Source organism: Hippocampus comes, unplaced genomic scaffold, assembly GCF_001891065.2.
Source record: "Hippocampus comes isolate QL1 unplaced genomic scaffold, H_comes_QL1_v1.1 scaffold339, whole genome shotgun sequence".
Lineage (NCBI taxonomy): Eukaryota > Metazoa > Chordata > Actinopteri > Syngnathiformes > Syngnathidae > Hippocampus > Hippocampus comes.
In genome coordinates, this window is record NW_017806854.1 from 113726 (window position 1) to 139145 (window position 25420).

Below are 25420 nucleotides of genomic sequence, written 5' to 3' on the forward strand. Positions count from 1 at the left end.
AGCAAAGCAATTCATTAGGGACGTAAAGTGTGCCTATAAATCTCGATCCTCGAGTATTTTGATGATGGTATGTTCCAGACATGTTATAGGACTTTGCATTGGGTTTTATTTTGGATCATCTCACTTTGTTTTTGTTTTGTAACAGTCTGGCATCCTTCTGTCTGATTCGGAGTTTCGCCTGTCTTTTTATGGAGTTTGAGTCCTTCTGTTGGTCTGACCTGACAGCCCCCGCATTCTACACGTCTTCAACTAGTCACTTTAAGAAACAGTATTTAGTCTTTCAGTTTCTGCCTAGTCTTGTTGGATCATCTATTTTCGTTCTCTTCATCTTCAAACATGCCTGACACCTCCTGAGTCTCAGTTTCTTTTTCTTTTTGGGGGTGGGGGGGGGGTGTTTTGTCTGCCCTTATCCAAGTTCTTTTTTTTCGTGAGTTCACACAGATTTTTTTGGCGCCACCGGCATCCAACACACCGCAGAACTTAATGTACAAAATTGTTTTTAAACTACTGAGTGGAGTGAGTAGCAGAAAAGGTAGCACATGTAGGAAGTCATTTTTCTTGTTCGAATTTATTGTTTGGGGTTTTTTAGATGAAATAATCTGCCATAAACTTTATTGCTTCTGAAAAAAAAATAGAAATATGACATACACCATATGGTCAGTGGTATTTTTGAAATAATAAAAATCTATACAGTATTGTTCTTTTCATGCCCTGGCTTATTATCGTTTTATTAGTCACTATAGTGAATGTAGCTACTGCCCAAAATCAATGCACTGAAATGTATGGACAAGTCGGCCATGTAATTTTTTAATTAAACAGGTAATTTTTCCGCAGTAAAAAAATAAATGAAAAAAATCACTTGGCAGACTGTCGGAAGGTCTCCATTTCCAATCAAGTATACAAAAATACCTTGCATACAGACTTGAAATCATATTATGGTGAATGAGTGGGGCTTAATAAATTGTAGGGAGAGCTCGCAGCCTTAAAAATGATCCAAGTATTTACAAGTTTGTATTGAACATCAATGTCTTATTTTTCTGTTGATGGAGGGGGACTTTATTTCGGATTCAGCTATACTTTGAGTCACATTTAAGAAAAAGTGATGACAGAGAGAGGGCGAGCGAGCGAGAGAGAGAGAGAGAGAGAGAGAGAGAGAGAGAGAGAGAGAGAGAGAGAGAGAGAGAGAGAGAGAGACGTGACGCATGAAAGTTTCCACTTGGTTCTTACTCGGCGTTTGAATCAGTCGTTGCCACACGAACACAGTTCCATCTGTTGAGCGCCGGTTAGAAGTAAAAAAAAAAATGCACGTGACTGTCCTCCGAGGAGCTTCTCATCATATGACGCCACCGTTTTTCAGCTGTCGATAACGACGGGGAGTTTTTTTTTTTGGATTAATTTTAGACTGTCAGGTTGTTTCACCGGAGCCGAGGATGGAGACGCTGTTTTACCTGCTCGCCCTCGCCTTGGCCCGGCTGTCTTGGGGGCTCGGATACGCGGAGCCTGCGGTCCTTAGCGGCCAGAGGGCGGCGAGCAGACACCGGTAGGATCGCGCTCATGCTGTGTTCGTACCCTAAAAAAAACGTGTTGTACTTTGGAATGAACGAAGATGCGTGTGAGCCAAGGAGGAAATTTTAAGAGCGGTTTTGCAAGCTGTAACATCGTGCGAGACGGCGATAACGGTTAGTTCACGTATCATCGTCATCATCATTATCACGGGCATTGTCAGAAAAAATATAAATTCAACAATATGTTCACGTAGTTATGTATTGGCGCAAATGTACTGATTTTAGATGTGTTCCTTATCATGTGTCCCTCACATGAAGCTGAATCTCACAGCACAGCACGAAAGTGTCACCAAAAAAAAAAAAAAAAAAGTATGAACAAGTCCACTAAAGTAATGCTGATCCCATTTGAATTTACTCACAAATTCACTTGCCCAGTGAGAAGTTGGAGCCTGTCACGTAGCTCTTCTGTGGTACGAATGGCAACAGGTGGATACGCAGGTTAATTGCACCTTCTTCTGCCCTCTTGTGGAAGAGCATTGAATTATTTTGTCTGTCACTATACGTCACCGCCATAGATATATGAACAAAGAGACATAATTTGGAGTCAAGAAAAAAAAAATAACCCAAGGCTCACACATAGCACATTCATGTGCCGTGCTGTGCCGCAGCAACAACGACAGCAAGCGAGACACGTTGTCAGGGTTCGGCACGGAGGACGACTCAAGGATGACAACTCGGTACACTCTGAACTCATCACCAGCCAATCGCAGGGCGCAAATAAACATTCACACCAATTTAGAGTCTTTAATTTTCCGTACACAGTCGTTGGCTACAGCAGTGGTTGTTTAAATAATCGAGAAATAAAGTTGAGTTGAGTTGATGGGATGAAATGAGTTCGTAGTCTTAAAAGCCACCAGAGTGGGTCGCGTAGAAAGAATTATGGCCTCAATCCTTCGTTTGTCAGGAAGTATTATCCATCCATTTCTCTGTCTGGTGTGAATACTGCTTATCCTGTTCAGGACTATGGGCAAGCTGGAGTCTAACCCTGCTGACTTAAGGTGAAAAGCGGAACAGACCACAATGTCGCTCATCCCCAGGATGACAAAAACAATCGCGGATATGGATGGATATACGAGGTCCCCAGACATATTTCAATCAACAGCGATTATCACCGGCTAATTGAATGAATGAGATGCGGGTGTGCCACATGTGCAGGTGAATGGAGTCGGCATGTTCACGCCCACAGAGGCACAAAGCGCCCCTTTTTGAATGCGAGAGACGCATCCCGCCGAATGACCAACACCCGGTCTGACACGCCACTGCGCAGATTTTTTTGGTCATATATCGCGCCTGATTCATGGCGGAATAATTACAATTTTGTCATGGCTACCACATTCGCTGCTCGTGCAATGTCATTAAGCTCACCCGTCTGCTTTTTGTGCTGCCGTTGCCACCCAGTAGTAAGTTATTAACGGGTTAGAGATCTTATTTCCCCCCCAAGGCTCTGTGTGAGGTTGAGCAGTTTTAGGACTGACGTGTGGATGTTGTGTGTCTGTTTGCACCGGTAAATATGAGTGAATGGCTTCGTCGGTTTTAGTTGAGGCAGCCAAGGATGATGCTGTACTCTAAGTACATGCACGTGTGCGTAGTTGATCATAAAACTTGCACGCGCCACGGGAAAATGACTGACAGTTTACAGAATTACAGCTGGTTCACAGCTGCGTTCATGCTTACCATATGTTTGCACTTAGCGTGTGTATACACGGGTGTGCGTCTGTACAAGCAAATCGCCTGGAGGTTGAGCTCCCGCAATAGGAGCTTCTATTCGGGTTCTCTCTCCACATCACAGGAGTCTGCTGCTGCCGTTTTGACTCATTGAGTGATGCGACATGGTTCGTTGGCCTCTTGAGTGGAACCTACGCTTGTGTGTATTAACTAACCTTCCGGCCCATGGCAAATGGCATTATTTATTTATTTATTTTTCTTGTCGTGTCTTGGGCCACTGAAATATAGATGGCGGGCCGCGTATGGCCCCCGTGGCCATAGTTTGGACACCACTGCGATCGATGAAGGCGAACATCATCGATCTTGTCTCTCTTACAGTGGATTTTCCAACCTTGGAGTGGAACCGACCAGTGGCCGAGGTTGCCTGGTGTGCGGTGTGCAAGAGACACACACACACACACACACACACACACACACACAAAAGATCACTGTATTAATATAATGAATATCTAAATATATTTGTAAATGGACACAGAACGACTTGTCAAGTCAAAGTCTCATGAAGGCCAAGTCCATTTCGGCCTTTCAGAAGTTTTTGCCAAGCAAGTCGCAAGTCATTAAATCAGCGACTCGAGTTGACTGGAGTCCAAGTCATGTGACTCGAGTCCCCCCGCCGCCTCTGCATGGAAACGCGTCGCTTTCCGACCGCGCGAGTGTATGTTTCACCTGACAGCGGTACAATCGCCGATATTTATGTTAAGGCCCAACCGAGGCTAGAATTTATCAACATGTTTTTCCATAAATGGCCAAAAGTTGAAGCCCCCCCACCCAACCCCACCCCACCCGGAGATGTCCCAACGCGTGTGTCGCCTGTGCTAAAACAAATGGCAGTATCATGCCTCGTCTCTGTATATCTTACTGACTGCCAGGCTAAACAATCAAAGAGAAGTTTACACAATGGTGGCTGTCCCCACATTTTGAAACATGTCCAAACAGAGAATGGCGCGTGTGTGCGCGCGCATTAAACCAAAGTCACATCAAAAGAATGTGCGCTCTGCCATTATGTTCGCCCGCATGCAATTGCTCAAGCGCGAGTGAGTGCACTCGAGTGTATACGTCCGTGTGGCGAAGGACATATCTTTACAAGGACACTGGAGGGCCGCTTGAGCCGGGGGTCAGAGTTCAAACATAGAGGCGCACCTCCTTGCGAAGGGTCCCAAGGAGCTCATTGAAGTATGCTGTCAAAGCCGTCCCTTGAGGGCAAATGAAAGGTCTCGCAAACAAAAGGGAGCGCTTAGCGATTTCTTTCTTCAAGTATTAAGCCGCATTCCCCCATTTTGTTGACGCTCCCGCTTGCCCTGTCCGTGTCTCTGTTGTCACGAAACACTTCTTCTTGCCAGCTTTTGGCATGAATGTTGCTTTACCGGATTACGGTAGGGAATGCTTGACCTCACTCTGCCGAGACTGAGAATAAGGCCAAAGGTGTCGCCTGCTAAACAGCAAACACGCACGCATGCAGGGGTGCGCCGAAAACGGGATAATACGTCGCTAGAGGCAGCTCACTGAATCAGTGAGACTCAAAAACTCCGAGCAAGCGCGGAGGGACCACAACAAAGCACTTTTAGATTCATTGCAGCTGTCTCCTTTTCGATCCTCCCGATTCCATTCGTCTGTGTTCCATTTCAAATCCGGACGGGTGGGAAAAAAATAAAATAAAATTCCCCCTTCTCTAAGAAAGTCCAAAACACACACAGTGAAACCAACCACCGAACATGATAAAGTTGAGCGGCAGCTGTGTTTGTGGTGGCAGACCAAGGCGGATTATTCCCGAAGCGAGGTAGGTGGCAGACGACTGCCTCGAAAACACCGCGGCTGGGGTAGCTCGAAACGAAAACAACAACGGCGAATAGCAAGTGACAGGCGAACGATGAATAGTTGCCCAGTCGAGCAAACAGAATCTGCCAGTGATCTGAAGTTGAGCCGGGCAGCCCGAAAACGAGTGCCGGCCTCCAGTCTGTTCTAACTTTGCACATTCCGACTGCCGGCACCAACGAATCTTATCAAGTCGAAGGGTTAAATGTGGGACGTGTTGATTCAACAGTACGGTGGGAGCTCTTTGGAATATTGTGACCCTCTCACTGTGTGTGTGTGTGTGTGTGTGTGTGTGTGTGTGTGTGTGTGTGTGTGTTGGCGAAAGCTTACAATGGTATCCGCTGTTGAATTTGTGAAGTTTTCTTGATACGATCTGGCGTTTTCACAAGTATGGGTTGAGATTTGATCTCCATTTTTTTCTTCTAAAACAACTATTCTTGTCGTCAGGCCCGACTGTGTTTATGATTAATACGGCCACTCGTCGTTCGTCATTTCCTTTAGCCTGTGTGGTTTGTTTTTTTTTCCTTTTTGAATCATAGGAACTGGTGTGCTTACGTGGTGACGCGCACCGTTAGCTGCGTGATGGAGGATGGCGTGGAGACGTATATCAAACCGGACTACCAACGCTGTACCTGGGGCCAGTGTCCTCGAGTGGCGTGAGTACCTATTACTCATCCACACGCACACACGCGCTCAAAGTGGAATCTCTGAGGTCAAACAAGCCATTCCTCACGCGAGCCTTTTTTTTTTTTTTCTCCTCGTTGGTATTTAGGGAAATATAGAAAGAAGACAATCTAATCAGAGACATTGTGAATATGAGACGACTTGTCTGAATGCCGCGTATGTTGGAGAGGCTCATTTTCCCCTGAAAATTCCGACTCGTACGAGCTCAGGAGCGTTCCGCCGGGTACTCTGCATACTGAAACACATATCTGTCTCTTCATTAACTTCCTGGCTTTTATTGCGCCGGCTTGTATTCCGTCCAGGGGCTCCATCTCGCCTCTTCCTGTCTGAGGATACTCATTTCACTCGGCGCTGTTTTATTTTCGAACCGTCTTTCAAGAGAGTCTGGTCAGCGAGGTGCTCGCTCGCGGTTCTGCTGGTGCGCCGCCCAAATGTCGCCGCGCGCACGCTCATACCGCAAGGTTTTGATTTCAGCGATGAGGCTGTGTTCAAACCCCATACGTGCATCGCTGTGTCGACCGGGGAATATCCGGTGTCCTCGGTCGGGGAACAAATTGACTCTAGATGGGATGGATTTGATGAGACTCTCCAAATACGGATGTTAGGCGGTGAGAAAACATTCAGCAAACTCTCCTGATGTTTTTTGTTCTCTCAAAGTCAGAAGTATGTCGATGTGGACGCCGGCTTGAGCTTCACTCCTCGATACTTGTGCCCGCCTCAATCATCTGCCTAAACCCGGACTATGACAAGAATGGAGCAGACAGGCGCTTCTGCCGTCACGCTCTAGCCTGGCGCACCGGAAAACTCTCAAGCTTGAGCTCTTGTTCCATTTTTTTTTTTTTTTTAATAATTGTTCTTCCACCCGCCACCTCTCTCGCTCTTTTTTTTTTTTAATATTCCCTCTGAGAGCACATTGTATTCCTTTTTCTCACGCTCTCAGCGCAGAGAGCTGGAAGAAGAAGGTCTTTTCCATGGGCGTAGCAAAGGCTGCGCAGGCGATACTTTGGAGGGTCGCGTACGAAGGGAGTAACCGACTCCCCCCCCCAAAAAAATAAAGATAATTACAGTCGAGGCTCGTTAATGTGCCTGGACTTGCTGCCATAAAAGCCTCATTGTGACGTCCGTCCAATTGCGTGCTCATTATTGAGACGAGCACGGCCCTCGATCTCAAATCGGAACGGCGCATTAACGAGGGGGGGGGGAGAGCTGGCCAAGATAAGCCTTCCACTCACTCCTGCCAGCAAAACATGGACTTTTAGTCGTGGCTAAATATAGCTGACGTCTTGGAGAATGGAGCAGAAATAGCAAGCAATGTTTACAACGCTGAACACTGAACGGTTCCACCTGCCATCAAACGTTTATATACAGAGAACACAAGACACTTGTGCTGTTCTGCGCCCAAAAAAAACCTCGCCCATTTTTATGATTCAGACTGTTTTAATAATGCGTAACGGCAGTCGTCTCTCAATTTATTGAAACGCGATATAGGTCCTGTGCGGTATTGTTTTTAGTTATTGGTCAGCAAGGCCGCGTTTCGACTAGAGATGGCGCACCGAATCTATTATTACAAAGATTATATTTTTTCCCTTGACTTTAAAGCACATCGGCGACGATATCTGCAAGCTTCCACATGCAAAAAACGTAACGTAAATATGGTCGTTTTTTTTGTTCATCGGTCACTTCCCCGACTTCTCAGATACCGGACGTACAGGAGGCCAAGGTACAAGGTGGCTTATAAGATGGTGACAGAAATGGAGTGGAAATGTTGCCACGGATACTCCGGGGAGGACTGTCTCGAGGGCCCGGTCAACAGCGGGCGACCGCTTGTCACACAGACAGGCCACACGCAAGGCGGCGGACAGAGTGGAAATGGTAAGGAGCTGCGTGCTGTCAAAAGAATCACTCACCTAAACATGTGTAACAGTCATCCCCAAAAAAAAAGTTCGGTGTATGAATAATTTTAAAAACAATACAAGCCACAAAAAAAAAAATACTGCATGGTTTTAAGTTACTCAAGTTCCACCTGAAAGTCTTTCCTCTAGCATATGTTGCATATCAAGAGTTCAGTGGCCTTTCAGAGAAGACTCAGTCATCAAACACCGGAATTGTAAATTCTGCGGTTTATGACGTGGCCCTTTGTGACGCCACATTTTCCATTATCTGTGGCCGCCGACCAAATCCAGTGGAAACAGTCACACGGAGCCAGACGGCATTTGTACACAAAACCGCGGCTTCTCCACTCACGTCCAAACTAAATTTTGTGGTCCGTCATGATCTTGCTTCCAAACAATGATACACGTCATTTGGTAGAACGAGACTGAACCAAACAAACCTGGGGAATAAAAATCAGGGTTCAGCTGGTTGAAAATTCAGAGACACACAAAATTCGGGAGGAAGTCTTCTCAAAGTGTTTCTTATCCATAACCGAATAAGTTTGTCAAGTGTCTGCCAAAATCACTTCGCCATCGGATGACACTTCTTCGGGTCCAGACACCTTTGGGCCTCACGCATTCTTTTACCGCCTCCGAACGCACTCGTCGTCCACCATTTGCTGGTCGATCACGTACCGAAAAGCACGTGCAGAGAAAGCGGAGCCGGAGTACGATGTCGCCCGTCCCCACAATTCCTGTTTTCCTTTTTCTATGTACGCAGGCGACAGTGAAAAGGTCCGAAAACTGGAGGAAACCATCAACGGCCTTGCCAAAGACCTCCGCAACATCCAGACCTCCGTTCGCGATCTAAACCAGAAGTTGTATGCCAATGTCCTATTCCAGCCATAAGTCACTCACCCTGCGCCTCTGCTGAGGAAAGTAATGTCCACTTTTGTCGCGTACAGTTCGGTACTAAACGGAGCGATTGTACCAGCTGATTCAGCCCAACCGCACATGAAGGAAACGATCAACAACATCCACACAAAGCTGGACCATCTGTATAACAGGACACAGGTAAAAAAAAAAAATAAAATCTCCTCCTAAAATGAATCAAACTGCCAACAAAGGGTAGATATTTGTCACTGTACTGAAGTTCAATTTTCTGGACACGACATGATTGTCTTCGTCCCGCAATCGGAGGGAACGGGGCATAAACTTTGTGATTTGGTCTGTTTGTTCAGGTCCACGATCAGACCCTGCTCCACATTAATAACCACTTAGAGAACGGAGCGGGGAACGACCTGGATGGCGCCGCTGTCGCAGGAGGACACCAGCCGAACACACTCAAAGAGCAAATACTGACGGAGCTGGAGAGAAGGGTGACTCTGTCGTGCTCTGCCTGCCAGGTGAAGCCTGATCTACTATATACATAAACACATTCCAGGATTAGATTAACATCATTTTTTGTTATTTTTTTTAAAAAGCTGCTTATTGACCCAGGTGCCTCTCTGCTGCAATCTCAATACTGGTTCTGGTATCAGGTAGTGCCAAGTAATGTTGAGATGTGGAGTTAAGATCTGCGATCATTTTTTTCCCCCCCAGAGGGTGAGGATAACCGCCCAAACCCATTTAAAGCCATAACTTTCCTCTCCGTAAACATTGAGTCACTTCTGACCTCATTCACCTTTCATGGTTCCTCACAGAAAGGCCCGTGCCTGTTTTTTCCCCTCAAGTGCCCCTCACAAGCAGCGTTGCATCAGTTTGACTATTAGAGGATAGTTAAAATCATTTTAACCCTCACTAAAAAAATAGAGTCAATCTATCATGCCGATGCATGCACTGCACCAGGTTCATCTAAGCGCGGTACGACTCAGTATGAGCGTATTTCCTCTGGGAGGGAAACAACGTCGGCCACGCTTGTGACATAAATCGCCGTCGGACGTTGTTTGGTCAGGTGGATTCGTCAAATGCAGGAAAGAGAGAAACATCAAAATGCAGCACCTTTTCGATAAATCTTTTGCAAGCTCCGAACACTCCGACAGCATTGCAAGGAAACCGCAACGTCTTAACGTTAGCCTCACCGTAACTCAGCTCCGACCCCCGTTATATTCTAAAAGTGACAAAAGGTTCTCGACAAGGGTTAGCGTTTATTAACGGAGTGTCCGTTTTCTTGTATTCAGGCCGGCGTAGAGAATCTGAGGCGGCAGCAAGAGGAGGACAGAGAACGGGTGAGGTCCCTGGAGAAGTTGATCAGCTCCATGGACCAACATTTTAGGCAGAGCCTGCAAATCATTCGTGGTGAGACTGAACAGTCCCGCGCGTGCTGCAACACGGTCACCGAGCTGGAGAAGAGATTGTCGGATCTGGATGTCCAAGTCACCGCCACTTCCGGCAAGTGTGACACCATAAAAGGGCGACTGGATAAGGAGCTGGCCGGAAGTGGGGGAGGAAAGGGAAGGGTGACGGAGGACCGGATGAACGTCAAACTGAGAGACTTGGAGAAGAGGGTGAACAACACGGTGAGAAAAACGGAGCAGAGGTGCACGAACACGGGCAACAATCTGAAGGACAGCGTCCAAAGAGACGTCACGCAGCTTCGAAACACGGTCCTGAGTCAGCTGGATGATCATCGCTTCAAAATCGGAAAGCTGGAGCTCGACGTCGCCGTCCTTGGAGACACCGTAACTGACCACAGTCGACGTTTAGGCCAGCTGGAGAACGTCACGACTTTCCTGGACAGAACTTTAACAGCCACCGCCAGAATGTGCAACGACACTTGCGGGCGCATCGGAAAAGACCATCAAGCCGCAGACACCGTAAAAACCTTGGAATGGAGGGTTGTGGCTAACCAAGGGGAAATCCAGAAATTCAACACGCGCTTAAATGATTTGTCCGTGTCGGGCGACTCGCTGGCCGACAGGATCATTGACCTAACGGACGATGTCAAAAAGATCATTGCCGTGACAGGCAAGGGCGGCGAGAACTTCAATCGGATAGTGGCGCAAGTCGAAACACTCAACCGGGAGTGGGAAGACTGCTCTATTTGCGGCAGCGTGGAGGAAGACTTGCGTTTGCTCGCCAACACCACCGCGACGGGCTTCGACAAGTGTCAGACGGAGCTCGGCGACATCCGCGGAAAGGTGGACTCGGGAGAAACGGCGTGCTCTCAGGTGTGCTCAAACCTCCGAGAAGAGGTGGGACGACTCCAAGAGGAAACGGAGAAGAGGGGCGAACAGTGCGAAATCAACATCCAGGATTTGAGGAATCGCTTAGACGGTCACGGTGACCACAATGGAAGATTAGGAGGGGATCTGAAGTCCATCCGAGGAGAGCTATCTCAGGTCATGCTCACATTCCGCTCCATCAATGACACTCTGAAGAGCATGGATACGACCATACGGACACACGGGTACACGCTGGATGATCTGACCGACACCGAGGACAGGATCCGTTCGGAGGTAAAAGGAATCGGAAATGACACCCACAATTGATTTTGCTACGACTGCGTTCGTTCTGCGTCCCCTGAGAGCAACCAGCAACCAGCGGTACATTATTACCGTAATTGTTATCCTGAATTGACGATACTCATCACAATCCTCCCAAAGGAAATGAAACTCCTCGGTATATTTGTATTGCACGCCACACAGGGAACCGGGTCGTAGACACGCAGACATGCCAGGAAAGCAGTCGGAGTGAAACCGCACTCGCAAGTGTGTGGGTGCCTTGACAGGAATCAGGCAGCACACACTGGCGACTCTCCAACAGATGGATGCCATGTTGCAGTTTGTGGACTATCGTGGTCCAGGCCTTACCGATCTGGTGCCATTGGAACCTTTGAACTACTGTACAATCATGTTCGTCTAAGTTCATGTTTACGCCAATGCTTAGTCTCGGAAGGGAACGCGGCCGTAAATTGAGGACAGCCCTGAAAGTTGGAAACGAAAAGCTTTGTTTTGTTAGCACTAGCAAAGCTGCTATTTCAAGCTGCGTGCAGTGCTTGTACAAACGTCTGCACGCCAAAATGATCGGGCACTTCTTATTTTAAGACCGGATGCTTTAACGCGGGCATGTTTTGTTCATTAAGAATACAGTATTGGAAAGTGGACAAAAAGCAGGATGAATTTAAATCCATACACATATAAACTCTACTCCAACTGACCTAATAATAAGCAAAGCAAGCGCAATCTGCGTCTTATTAAAGTTTGGACGGAATTTGATGGCCTGACGGGGGGCATGGCTCAGGATGTGAGAAAGTCACTGGGTCAAAATTTGTACTTTGAAGACCGAAATCATCCCCTGCCGAACCACTGTTTTACTCCACTTTAAATGGCCTTTGAGAATGGAACACTCGGCGACCATTTATGGCAACGGTGTCATTGCCGCAAGGATGTTTTATGTGTTGTTTCATTCGAGTGATAGACGAAAATCTTTTTGGAATGCAACAGTTGTTTTGGCTCGGAGATGTGTCTCTCTGGAACCGTAGAAAAATAGACCACGTATTATCCAGAACCCACACACTTAAGCGCGTCTGTTCTCTGTTAAAGGTGGACAATTTGAAGGATGATCTGGCCGAGCATGTCGATGACTCAGCCGCTCGATTCGCCAGCCTCGGCAAAGACATGGAAGTGATCAGGAGTAACCACGTGACGGAAATCGGCGAGTGTCGGCGGGCGAGCGACGGCCTCGAACGTCGTCTCGACAAGGTCGAAGGACTGTGCGGACGCTTCGACTCTTTTTCCGACAGTTTGCGGAGGATCAAGGAGGGCCTGGACAAGCATGTGACCGGGCTGTGGAGCTGCGTCAATGAGCTCAATGAAACAGTCGCATCTCAAGGGCATCTTATCGATAATATTCACAACGTCCAGCTTGAGAAAGTCCACTCCGGAATACACAGACTGAACTCATCTCTGCTAGACTTGGCGAAGGAGTTCCATGATTTCATACGACAGGATTTCATGGGTAAGCCTCCGACGAGGCAGGGCATGGGATCTGACTTTTGGACAAGATATAAAGCCTGCTTAATGGGAGGCAGTCGGAGAGGGTAAAAAATAGACCAAAGAAAGAATCCGGCCTGTCAAGCGTTTTACTTAAGAGCCTATAAAGTCTGCAGTGTGTGGAAAAAAGGAGTTTCGGTAAACATCTGGGCGAAATACACATCAGGTTAAAGCTCACGGCTTTCTTCGCGTCCAGCAGAAGTTTCAGGAATCTCCCTTGACACTTCGCTTATCAGTAAAGAAGCTCAGAAGAGGGTTTGTCTTCTTTCACTTCCAGGGGGGAGTTTGTATTCTGACAACTTTGAGCAAGATTTGAATGTTGCCTCACTTTCCTAATCCCGACTCCACTTGAGTCTCTCACCAAAGGGGCGCCCTGTCACTAACAGGCTATTCATAAAAGTTATGCGATTGTAAAAGCGCATATTTGTGATAAGGGCCTGGCAAACATATCCAGCTGACAAAAAAATAAAAATAGCAGCGCAAGGAATACTAAGCCAGCACTACAACTGTAACGTCAGCCACGGCCGCTTTGTTGTCACCGTGACTTATTCGTAAGGGAGTGTGACTCAACTCAACGATCTTTCTCGAGCACTTTAAAACTACCGACGCTGCATACAGAGTACTGTACATGGAGCAAAAAAAAATAATCATGCAACAGCAAACAATACATTAACAACAAAGACACTAGAAAGCTCAAAAACAGTCAAACTGAAAAGCCAAAGGCTCAAGTTGACTCGGCAGCATATCGGCCGGGCTAAACTGAACTGTGTCACTTGAACCAGGTTGCGTGAATCCAGCCCAAATGTTCCTCTGCTGTAGGTCCACCGGGTCTACCGGGCCCCAAAGGTGAGCGAGGGCAGTCTGGACCGCAGGGAATTATGGGACCCCAAGGAAAGGCGGGACCACAGGGTGAACCGGGCAAACAAGGTCCAGCCGGACCCCCAGGTAGAGAACGAAATGATCAGCCTTTGTTGAACTGATGAGCAAGTTCAATTGTTTGTCTTAAGAGGAGTCTGACATGGTGACTCACTTTTTTTATCTTTCATCTCATTTTGCAGGTCTGCGAGGCGAACAGGGTTCGTGCCGACTAACTAAACATCACATGACAGCTTGAGCGTTCCCGTTTCATGTTTAAACTCTCTCTGCCCCCGCCATCAGGTCTCGCGGGGTCCGACGCCCACGTGCCACGACTTTCGTTCTCGGCCGCGCTCACCAGGCCAATGAGGGGCGTCGGGACCATTGCATTCAACAAAGTATTTGTCAATGAGGATGGCGTCTACAACCCCGGAACAGGTTCGAATTGGCATCTTTTTTTTTTCCCCGAGCTCCCAACACGCATGTATCAATACTACCACAAGTTATTGTCATTATGTCACACTGCACAAAAGAAAACAGAAGTCATCGTGGTTCATTTACATACACGCAATGGGATTTGTTCTAACAGTCCAACAACTCAAAATAAGTCACCAGGTCAGGAAAGTTGCAGCAATGACGTGTTATCTTTTGTGTTTCGTGCTTTGTCCCGCAGGTTACTTCACAGCTCCAGTGAGAGGGAAGTACTTTTTCAGTGGAATCCTGACCGGCCATAAGAATGTGAAGATCGAGGCGGTGCTGTCCAAATCCAACACCGGTGTGGCTCGAGTTGACTCGGCAGGATATCAGCCCGAAGGCTTGGAAAAGCCCATGGCGGAAGCCAAACACATCCCCGGAGCTCTGGCGGTCTTTAACATCATCCTGCCCATGGAGGCGGGGGAGACCATCTGTATCGACCTGGTCAGCGGCAAGCTGGCGTACTCCTCGGAACCCTTGACCATCTTCAGTGGGATGTTACTCTATGAGACCATCTGATTGGCTGGATAGTGGTGGCATTTTCAGAGCGTGGACTCTTTTTTGGGGGGGGGGGGCTTGTTTGTTTGAAGATGAAGCAACCGGGCAGTCACGGAGACTGAAATGATCCAAGAGGGTCTCTTTTGAGAGCAAAAGAGCGTTCTATCAGGGACTTGCATATTCTGAACTTTAGTCATCATATGTAAATAAACACGCTTACGCTTTTAAAGCGATCATTTGTGCTCCACCGCTTTAAGGACTTGATATCAAGTACAAAAGTACATATTCCTTGCCAAAACTTGAATATTAGTTTATGATATAGTGGACTTCAGTTGCCGTTTCAATGAAATGAAAGGGGGATAAAAGATAAAGCTCATGGAGGTTCTGAGTTTGTGTGTTTAGCACCCCAGCACCAGCAATAAAAGATGCGGGTTCTTGCCATGTTCAGACATTTTTCTTTCATGATCGCTATTGTTTAGTGCTGCCAACTTTGATATGACCACAAGTAGATTCCGAGAAGCATGGTGCAGGAAGCCAAATGTCCGAGAAATATGCAGAGGGAAATAAGTGGGAGTGTGACACAGTTTGAATCACGATTCTTTGCAGGAAAAGCAAAAGTGAAGTCGTCCACAGTTCATGTGCTGGAGACCACAGGATGAGACAGAGGAAAGAGCAGGGCAGACAGGGGCAAAGATGGGAATTGTTTTCGCTGTTCTATTGAGGACCATCTCGAGTTGGTGTAACATCACTTTTTTTTTTTTTTTTTTTTTTTTTTTGCATGAATAAGTTGCCATTCTGAGTAAGCTATTGTATGAGCAGTACAACCATTCATTTCAATCAATGTATTATTCTATTACTAAATCCTATTTTCCCTTTATAGAAAATCTTCTTGTCATTCATTGTTGAGAATGGGGTTTCCGATTTATTTTTTAAAGAATTGTACACTCTTGAAGGATTGTAAATATTTTAAAATCATGTAATATTTTTACACGCTACCAATTCACCTTGGAAGGTCCTGTGTTTTTGTATGTTTTATCATGTGTGCCAAATACAACACACACACTTCAACCAGGGGCTATGGCAGTGTCCGTTTATTTGGACTGTCACTTTTATTGTATAATTACCATTCCTACCTTTTTTTAGGTAACGCGTGCAAAAGTAACAGATGACCTATGAAATATTTTACTGCTCTTGACAGTCATTTGCACTTTTTCGTTTCCTTTTTATTATGGCCCTGGAGGGCCACAAAAGTAAAATTGAATGTTGTCATGACTTTAGGTTTGTCCTACCGAGGTGTCGCTGCAGCGAGTTACGAAGGTTTTATGTTCTGCGCTACACTGCCCTCTTGTGGCCGAGGGCGGAAGTACAGTTAAATCTTGGCCGAAGTGAATCAATCTACATACTCGGTATGTTACTGAATAGTGATCGGTTGAGTCCCTTCGGAACAATGTGTTGCATTGAGGTAAACGGGTGCTTTGCTTGACGCTTTCAAGAATAAATGGCAGCTTCGTACAGCCATCAATGTGGTGGAAACAAGTCACAGCTTGAGCAGGTAAATTGATCATGGCCATATTTACTTTTGACTTTAATACAAGAGTTGAGCCAAAACTTTTCGTTTTACCAATGTAATTTTTTACACAAGTGCCTAAATACATAAAATGAGTGTTTTTTTTTCCTCTAAAGTAAAATGGCCATTTGACCACCACCCGAAAGTATGTCCCACATTGCACTGCTGGGATTGAGCGCGTTCCGTTGCCATGGAGCCGAGTTACGCCTCCCAGCCCGTGGAAACAAAAGAGACGACGGTTTGAATTATAAGGATCGCCGCCCGCTTGTTATTATGGAAGACGACATGTTCATGATGGCTACAGAAGCGGAGGTCTTGGAGCAAATGTCTGAATGCCGACAGCGGGCAATTGTTCTCAGTGGACGAGCGCGTTCGTAGTACAGGTCAGTGCAGTCGTGACTGAAGCTTACCTTTTCTTATTGTTAAAATTGCACGTCAAGAATATATTTATTTGTTTATTTATTGATTTGAAGACATACACGTGCCTCAAGCAGACAAGCATTTGGGACGGGTGGTTAATTAGTATTTACGGTAAAGTGCCGCTCTGGATTTTATTCGTCTCGAAGTGGTGGTGACGTGCGTCGCTGTTAATTACAGCTCAATACATTTGCGTCATAGAGGTTCCGAATACTGACGTCACCTTCTAATGTATCATGGCCTTGCGTCTTAGTCTCCGTACAACAGCTGTGCAGAAATGTCTGTTCAGCCGGCAAACATTTGCATTCAAGCGTTAATTCTATCCGTCCATCAGTTGGTCCCCGTCCCAACACAATGAAATACACTCATTATGCAGCAAAATAAGATGAAATGACCTTTTCACTTCTATACAAGTGGATCAGTGCCACTTCAGCTGGTCGAGGTTGAGTTCTGCTCTATACAGTAGATGTGTGGAATGCGTTGATATGAACTGAGCCTCTATTGTGCATGCTTAACAGCAGCAGAGAAATCAGGCATACATTTTCATGTTGACTATATTATGGTGAAATACAACATTTGCACAGCTGTTTTACTGAGACATGATCACATCGCACAAAAGCAGGGTATGCGCATAAATGATTAAAATGAGAGACCCCACACGAAGATGAATTTTGTCGGGTTGACACTCTTCTTGGGAACACACACAGCCTATTGCAGTAGTTCTCAAACTTTTTTTTAAAAACCAAGTACCACCCAAAATAAAGAAATCAATAAAAATAAAGAAACAACAACTGTAACGGCTAACATATAGAGTAGCCGGCGTCAATCAAAAAGGAGGGATGAGTTTTATTCTTAAAAGTATATTTGCTATTATAATCCCCAAAAATTGTACCTGGGTAAAGGTTTAAAAACCAACAGTAGTAAAATATTTAATGGAAACGTGTACGTGTATTTAAGAGTAAACTTTACCAGATTGAAAAAAAAAGTTTATGCCACGATAAGTATGCCCAGCTTGAACATTTTATTATTTTGTGTAGCACTACAGGTGCCTTAGTGGTACTAATACCCAACTTTTGGGAAAAAAAAAAATTATACTGTATTTCCACTAACCTAACAAATCGCCCCCAAACTAGATGTCTGTTGTAGTTCCATGACTGCCCTGTTAGAGGCACCATTGTGCCACAGGGCATCCAAACTGCTGGACTGTACAAAGAAATACTAGTCATTGTAGTAGTAGTTATTGTAGTAGTCTTTGTCAACTGCCCTTCACCAATGTCGATTACAGGCGGCCTATTTGTCGGCACATGTGTACCCTGCTTAATACACACTAAGCGGAACCTAAAGAACCCCAACAATGCAGCACAATATCTTTGTCTCCTTAGTTTGAAGATGATGACTTGGTAACAGCTCATTGTTTTTCAACTAGGCACCTCGCCGTCAGGTTTTGAGCCTCTCGTCATTTCCGGTCGCCTGTGTTCATCGCAAGCATGACTGGAAGGGAGGTGGACAACCGCCTGCAGGTGCTGCAGATCTACCGTTTGCTGCAGTACATCCATGAAAACGATGAGGCACAGATTGAGGAAATGGTCAACCTCGGGGTAGAAAACCTCATTAATTTCACAGAGCCACAGAATGGAAAGGGGGCACTTCACATGGCAGTTGCGGCCAACAATCAGGGTGAACAACTTCCTCCTTGTTCTGTCACGTCACACCATCCCAATTTATTTTAGAGCAGTACAAATTGATTTTTATCCCAACTAAATCCCACCGCCCATTGTAATCAATCAATGACTTGTATCTCAAACATTTCCTCAGACCTGACCAGGTTCCTTCTCTCACTGAGAGCCCACCCTGACATCCAGAATAAAAGGGGCCACACGCCGGTCATGTTGGCGACTGAACTGGGTAATGACGGCATTGTGAAAATGTTGGCAGACCACGACGCTGACATGAGCATCCAAGACAATGAAGGTCAAGGTGAGTCGTGTCAATGGCGGAACCTCGATTTAAACGGAAAAATAAATAGAGTCCAGTCCACTCGTAATGCCGCCTTGTATTGTAGCTTTCACTGTCTGTTCGCTCGAGAGTTGGTTGCAATAGGACAGTAAAACTGGTATCGACACCCTCCGCGAGTACCCGATACTTCAAATGAGGCCGGTATTGGCCCAGTACAATACCTGGTATTGGAACTCGCCATCCCTAATTTTTACTCATCATCATGAAACCGTTGTCTTCTGTACAACATAATAGACAGTCAGAGAGCGCAAATAAAATTCAAGTACTCACGGTTTGAAGATGCATGATCGAAGCATCGCGGTGAGCGAAGTGGAAAAGGTGAAGGTGAGCGGACTGCATTCATCATGCTGCTGTCATTCTCAGCTGTGATGAAAACCACAAAAAAAGTGAATTACAACTGTGAAATCAATCAATCAATCAATCAATAATTTGTATCACAGCACAGTTGGTAGAGGTTAGCATTTCCGCCTCATGCGAACAAAGGCACTCAAGTTCTCGTATTTTGGGGGAAGGCCGACTCATGCCTGACAACCAAGCTCATCAGTGGGCGTCGTTTTAGCAAAGGCCCCGCCCAAATTCACCTTGCAGAGTCTGAATGACAAAACTGTTTTGTTATTTGAGCATTCAAAGGGCTAACATGATGGTTGAATGAATAAGACATCGAATATGGTCACGAGCGACCCGACCGGCCGAGGCAGAAAATGCAATTGCTGAACCCGTTCATCTTTCTCCCAACGCTTTAGGAGTTCTGTTCTACTGCATCTACCCGACGAGGCGGCACACGCGTTGCCTGCAGACGGCGCTGGAGTACCGGGCAGACGTCAACAATGTGTCCTTGCAGGGGACTCATGTCTTTCAGCTGATGTGTCAACACGCCAAAGACTGCGCTCCCATGTGTCACATGATGCTGGCGAAAGGGGCCGACCCCAATGCAACAGATCAGGTTCACATTTCAATTTGCCAAATGTTTCGTGTGCTCACCTTTAATTGTTGATGGTTCCATGTACTCCCGTTGAGCTTGGGGGAATAATAATACGCCCATCCCATGAGACCTGAAAAACAAGACAGAAAAAAAAGTTGTAATCGTTTGCCATTCCCACCTGCTCTCAACGCACTCAGTTAAAATACACTTCAAAGTATGACAGTAAAACACTTTTTCCCCCCCATGTCTTCATCAGCACCTGTTTGTCACTTCCATTTATGATAATGGACACACAAAAAAAGTGAAATTAAACATTGTAGTCCTAGTTTAACACAAGTCTGTTCAAACAAACCATCTAATGTAACAAAAGTCTGTGAGCTTAATGCTAACATAATGAAAAACACCATCGAAGAGCTTAAAAAAAGTTTCAAAAAAATGTCAACTTTGAAACCAGTGTTTGCCAACCTTTATTGAGCCAAGGCACCCATTTCATGAAGTGAAATCAGAAAATTTCTTTCATCACAGAAGGTGTTGTAACTCAATTCAGACATGGCTGTGTACTGCACAAGCACCCAAAAAGACTTGCTTAAAAATCCGCGCGATAAACTTGAGGCGGGATCGATGACATTGCCATTAATAGTGTCCTGTCTGTAGAAAACAGGCGTGACGGCATTGATGGAGGCCGCCAAAGCTGGTTCCCTGGATCTTGTCCGAGACATTCTAAAAAGAGGGGGAAACCCCAACGCCCTGGACCAGAAGCGCATGTCAGTGGTGCACTATGCTGCCATGGGAGGCTTTTTTGAGGTGAAATTCCATTTCCACTTCTCTTTGGGAAGATGTGTTGGGCTAACGCAAATAATCACAGAAGAATGTTTTTTTTTGTTGCTAACTCTGCCCTTTGCTCTTTATGGGGCATTTTGCGTCATCCAGGTGATCGTGCTGCTGTCTGCGTTCTCAGCAGATATGAGTGTCATTAATGTGGACGAGTGCACGGCCCTCCACTTTGCCGCCGCAACGGGAGACATCAACTGCTGCAAGTTTCTGGCTCAGAGAGGTATCGAGACATCGGTCACACGTTTGATACTTCTTTTCACAATATCGTCCCAGGTGTAGACGCAACTATTCGTACAGCGGGCCAATCATAACATGCAAACTCCACACGGAGCCGGAAGCGAATGCGCACCTCTGCGCTGTCAGGCCGACATGCCACTTTCTAGATCGATAGATAACCAAAGTAAAGGCAGCAGTGGACCCAAAAGCGAATGAGAGGCAGTTGGCAGAGGTTTAATTGGAGGGTTGAATTACATTGAGTGTTCGATGAGTCGGCTCGCAAACAAGAAGGTGAAGCTCCGGCCGGCTGAGTGACGGAGAACTGACGACAAGATGAAGGAATGGCACGATGGATAAGTGTCCAATCGAGTAGTTTGTTGAGGGAAGGTGGAACCAAGCTGGGTCGGGCGGCACTGGCAGAGATACAATCAAAATCAAAATGTTCTGCAGCCAAGTTGAAAACTGCTCCATAAATCATCTGGCACCCGCTAGCACATCAGCGCAGGTCTTATACACGGGAAGTGATTACTGATCAAATGCAGGTGTGGGAACACCAAGCCCAGCCTGATAATTCAAAGCAAGAGACAAACAGAAGGTCCCCGGAAGTGGACTCGCCAAAATAAGAGAGCGAGCAATAATAAATTGACAGAAGGAAGGGGGTCTGTGACAACACATCACATACACATATTTTATAGAGATATATGTGTGTATTGCACCCACACGATATATACAGGACGCAGTCCACCATCTGACCTAATTTAAAAAAAAAAAATTTTTAATAACATTCTATATTGATATGAATCAGATGAATTGTTCAGCCCTCCCGCCGTTGGTCTTCCACAATAACGATCAACCCACTTACAGGAAAAGTCCCATCATGCTGTGCTTTCCGTTCAGGTTGCAACGCCAAAGTGAAGAACTTGGACGGTTTTCTTCCACGTCAGATTGCCAAAGATGCCGGTCACAAAGCGGCTATGAAGGAGCTGAGGAAAGCGGAGCAGCAGAGGGGCAAAGAGAACACCGATGAGACGGTCCTGACGGACTTGTGGGCTCTGACCCTCCACGACTGGTCCAACGAATACGAGCGCGATCTGCTGCAAGCCTTTGATAGCGAAAAGGCCTCCTCGGAAAAATTTGTCTCTGTTTTAACAACATTAGGTGCTCCGGTCACCCAAGAACAGATCGAGTTGGTCGTCTCGTTCCACGGGATTGGAAGAGATCCAACCGTAAACATTAATGACTTCATCAAAGGGGCCAGCTACATCAAGAAACCATACCTCCTCCTCTCCTACGTCCCCAAGAAGAAAAAGGGGGGCAAAGGAGGGAAGGGGAAGAAGAAGCCAAAATTTGTCCTCCCGATGCCTATTTGTACCCTGCCACCGGAGTTCAAGCCGCGGCGAGAGGACGGAGGCCCGCCGGAATACATGATGGAAACCTACAATACCGCAGACATCCGACAACTGGACCAAGAACCTCCGTCAGAACACCCCGTCGTCGATGACACCGCGTGGTACACGGAGAAGCCAGATAAGATCTACATCAACATCAACTACCTGGTGAAGAATGGCGATATCGAGGCTCTGGAACTGGCTTTTAGTCAAAGGATTCCCGTGGACGTTCAAGATCCGTATTACAAGACTCCGCTGATGGTGGCCTGCTCCATCGGAAACTACGAGGTGGCCAAGTACCTCGTCGAAAAGAGGTGAGGAACATCCGTCCTCACGCATCGCGCAAACTGCTTTCATCGTTAGCAAGTGGGCAGCGTGTGACCAAACCTAAAATAGCTTGAACAATTATTATTATTATTATTTTTTTTGCGGGGGCAAGGGGAGGAAAAACTCTTAGCTGTCAAACTCCAGAGTGCCACGGGCGAGCCATCATGTCACGGAAACACGAATGACCATTTTCGAATGTGCGCTAACGAAATCGCGGCACGTCTTACCAACAGGGCGATGGTGGATATCTGTGACCAATTCTGCTGGACGCCGCTTCACCACGCCGCTCAAGCCGGCAAAGTGGAAATATTGGAACTTCTGCTGGAGGCTGGAGCCGACATTGACGCTCAGACCATCACTGGGACCACGCCCGTCATGGTGGCCATCCAGAGCACTCACCTCTCCTGCGTTGAGTTCTTCTTTACGGCCGGCGCCAATGTCTTGATGGAGAACAAGAAAGGTATGACTCACACGGCGGAAATCGTCCTCATCAACAGAGTGAGAAAAGTTTTGCCTTCGTGTTCATTTCAATTCTTCTACAAATTTAACGTGATGAAACTCGTCGATAAAATTCAACAATCAACAGCAATGGACGCTCTAAAGTGAAAACAATCGGTTCCAGTTTGACCTCACTGGGTTCATATTTTCAACTCATTTGTCCAATGAGAAACGACAGAAATATAATTCATCTGTTCCAGTCATTAATTATTGTGCATGAAATGTTAAAAGTGCCACTTCAGTTCAATACAAGGCAAAACTTATAACTTTCGTTCACATTTAAACTTCAAACTAATATTTGCCAAATTGTAACAGTCCCGCAAAGGTCAAGAACAAAACTTACAACTTTGGTTCACATTTAAACTTCAAACTAATACAGTATATGCCAAATTGTAACAGTCCCGCAAAGGTCAAGAACTCGTGTCATAATGATTTAATGATTTTTTTTTTAATTTTTTTCTGGTTGAAGGTACATTTGGCCTGAAAATATTGGATGAATGGAATTTGACAACCTTTAAAAGGGAAATGTCTGTTGAAAAGAGTTTTTTTATTTGCTTCTTTTTCCCTTTTAGAACAAACCTGCCTTGACGTCGCCACTGCATTTGGTGACGCTGAGATCTATCAGTTGGTCAAAGACAAGTTTGAATCTATGCCCAAGCCAAAAAACAAAGGAAAGGGGAAAGGAAAGGTACGCAAGTAACAGCCCTCAACCTTACGTCTGGAGCCACAGCGTTCAAAACTTGAAATATTTTTCTTTTCTCTATTTGTGTGACAGAAATAACTGTCCATCTGCCGCTCTTGGAACTCATTCTGTCCCCTGCCTTTCCCTGACTGATCTCTTCCTTCATCTTGGTCCAGTGCCAACTGTGTGTTACGCAATACATCCACTTCAGCAAAATGTGTCAGTGAACAAAATAAACAGACTTTTATCAGCAAATCACGTCACCCCCCCCAACATCTCGGCCGAGGGGGCCATGTTATCCAGAATAAGTACAAAATCCATATTGCATAAAAGAGAAAATGTTTGCAAATCTATTTGGTAGAGTTCTCGTTCAATGACCTTTGAAGTTTTGCTCAGAGGTCATCCCGATTGTGTGTTCTCATCAGTTTACACCTCTCGAGCCTTGCCAGTAGGGGGCACTCTAGGGACTAGTCAGACAGCACTCCTGAATTGGTCATCTGCGGGCGACAGTGTCTGAGCAAATATTCTCCAAATACATTTCTGGGAAGTGGAAAAATATGATTCATCATGCTCATGTGACGTGGGAAACAAAGTGTGTTATCAATCTAGACAGCAAAGGTATGCGAGTATAAATAATCGTATCTTACCTTTAAGCCTTTAATCAAATTACACGCACTTGACACGGAATGGGGCGGCACGGTGGTTGACTGGTTAGCACGTCCGCCTCACAGTACAGAAGTGCTGGGTTCGATTCAGGCCTCCCTGTGTGGAGTTTGCATGTTCTCCCCGAGCCTGCGTGGGTTTTTGCCGGGTACTCTGGTTTTCTCCACATTCCAAAAAAATGCGATTGGCTGGCAACCGGTTCAGTGTGTCCCCCGCCGACTGCCCGAAGACGGCTGGGATAGGCTCCGGCATGCCCGCCGCCCTCGTGAGGAGAAGCGGGTTAGAAAATGGGTGGAGAACAACAATAATAATATTCATAATAATAACACAGCTGACAGCTTTGAGCTTGCATATAAATACAAGGCATGAAATGATCTTCATTGTGGATATTGCTTTGTGACTTGATTTATGTCTCAGAAGCGGTGGCAGTGCGGGCGACTCAACGTTTTTGGGGACATCAGAGTTGCCCGTGTCCCTATCGGAAAACATCGGAGATAATCTGCGATGTTTCTTTGTTAAACGCAGCATCCATACACGCTCCCGTCATCACTATCGCCAGATAAAATTAGATTGCAGTGTCCTCAAGGTCCACGGGGACGCAGTTACATAATCGAATCGAGAATGGGGGTTGGTTGGCTTTGAGGTTTGTGATACAAGCCCCTTTGGCTTTTTCAAAAAAAGGCAGCCTCACAATATCATTGATGACAGGTACGGAGATTTGGTGGGTGAGAAACAACAAGAAGTGGAAGAGGGCACGAGAGGAGATGGATGTGTGTGTGGGGGGGGGGGCGATGACGAAGCAGCGGAGGGTGACTCAGAGGAAATGGTGGGGATGGAGAAAGCGGGTGGGTGGATGGAGAGCGTGACGGCTTTTGTAGCGCACAGGTCAGCGTGAGACCGCCGGACCCGTGGCTGCCTGTGACGCAGTGTGTCTGTCAGGGCGTGGCCTTGGACTTACACAGTCGTGCTGTGTGTGTGTGTGGGTGTGTGGGTGTGTGTGTGTTTCAACAGTGTAGAGGCACGTCTGCATGTCCGTCTATCCTCATGTGTCGCTCAATGTATGTCTGTTCTTTCCTGTGTCAACACCAAAGGCAGGCCTGCCTCATTTGGTGAAAAGATTACGTGACTGTGAGGTTTATCTGGACGAGTGGGCGCTCATGTTGTGTTAAAAATGAGAGCGCATCTTCCTCTCTTCTCGTCTTCACCTCCCCTCCTTGTGCCGAGTATCAGTGTGAGCGCCCACCACGGTGTGTGTGTGTGTGTGTGTGTGTGTGTGTGTGTGTGTGTGTGTGTGTGTGTGTGTGTGTGTTGCTGCTGCTAAAAAGCACTGCAGTCTCCCAGCACTCGCCCTGCGCCGCTTACTCAGCACTCCATCCCAAAACCACTCACTGGATCTTGTGCACAATTAAACT

At 46.3% G+C, this 25420-nt stretch overlaps 2 protein-coding genes and 1 long non-coding RNA gene across 4 annotated transcripts in view; 2 read left to right on the top strand and 1 right to left on the bottom strand.

Annotated features, from left to right (window-relative positions):
- Nucleotides 1–22501, bottom strand: part of LOC109508135 (uncharacterized) — a 28753-nt gene extending 6252 nt beyond the window's left edge. The window contains exons 1-3 of the long non-coding RNA XR_002166598.1: nucleotides 22393–22501; nucleotides 19460–19530; nucleotides 18749–18841 (exon numbers count right to left, since the gene is read on the bottom strand). This is a non-coding gene — a long non-coding RNA (uncharacterized LOC109508135). The remainder of the gene's footprint in view (nucleotides 1–18748; nucleotides 18842–19459; nucleotides 19531–22392) is intronic.
- Nucleotides 1233–15550, top strand: emilin1a (elastin microfibril interfacer 1a). Its single transcript, XM_019857972.1, has 12 exons — nucleotides 1233–1540; nucleotides 5642–5758; nucleotides 7483–7658; nucleotides 8439–8538; nucleotides 8623–8731; nucleotides 8899–9063; nucleotides 9838–11115; nucleotides 12202–12616; nucleotides 13471–13596; nucleotides 13710–13727; nucleotides 13810–13944; nucleotides 14180–15550. The coding sequence occupies exons 1-12, from the start codon at nucleotides 1431–1433 to the stop codon at nucleotides 14497–14499; spliced, it is 3069 nt and encodes a 1022-aa protein (XP_019713531.1). The 5' UTR covers nucleotides 1233–1430; the 3' UTR covers nucleotides 14500–15550.
- Nucleotides 16181–23586, top strand: ankef1a (ankyrin repeat and EF-hand domain containing 1a). 2 transcript variants are annotated; one of them, XM_019857975.1, is made up of 10 exons: nucleotides 16181–16428; nucleotides 17889–18139; nucleotides 18278–18439; nucleotides 19222–19421; nucleotides 20055–20204; nucleotides 20331–20454; nucleotides 21348–22152; nucleotides 22399–22625; nucleotides 23236–23351; nucleotides 23439–23586. In XM_019857975.1, exons 2-10 carry the CDS (start codon nucleotides 17950–17952, stop codon nucleotides 23442–23444), a joined length of 1980 nt encoding a protein of 659 aa, XP_019713534.1. In that variant the 5' UTR covers nucleotides 16181–16428; nucleotides 17889–17949; the 3' UTR covers nucleotides 23445–23586. The 2 variants fall into 2 exon arrangements, with proteins under 2 accessions (XP_019713534.1, XP_019713533.1); XM_019857974.1 differs by having other exon boundaries at nucleotides 23236–23586.
- The last annotated feature ends 1834 nt before the right edge of the window (nucleotides 23587–25420 follow it).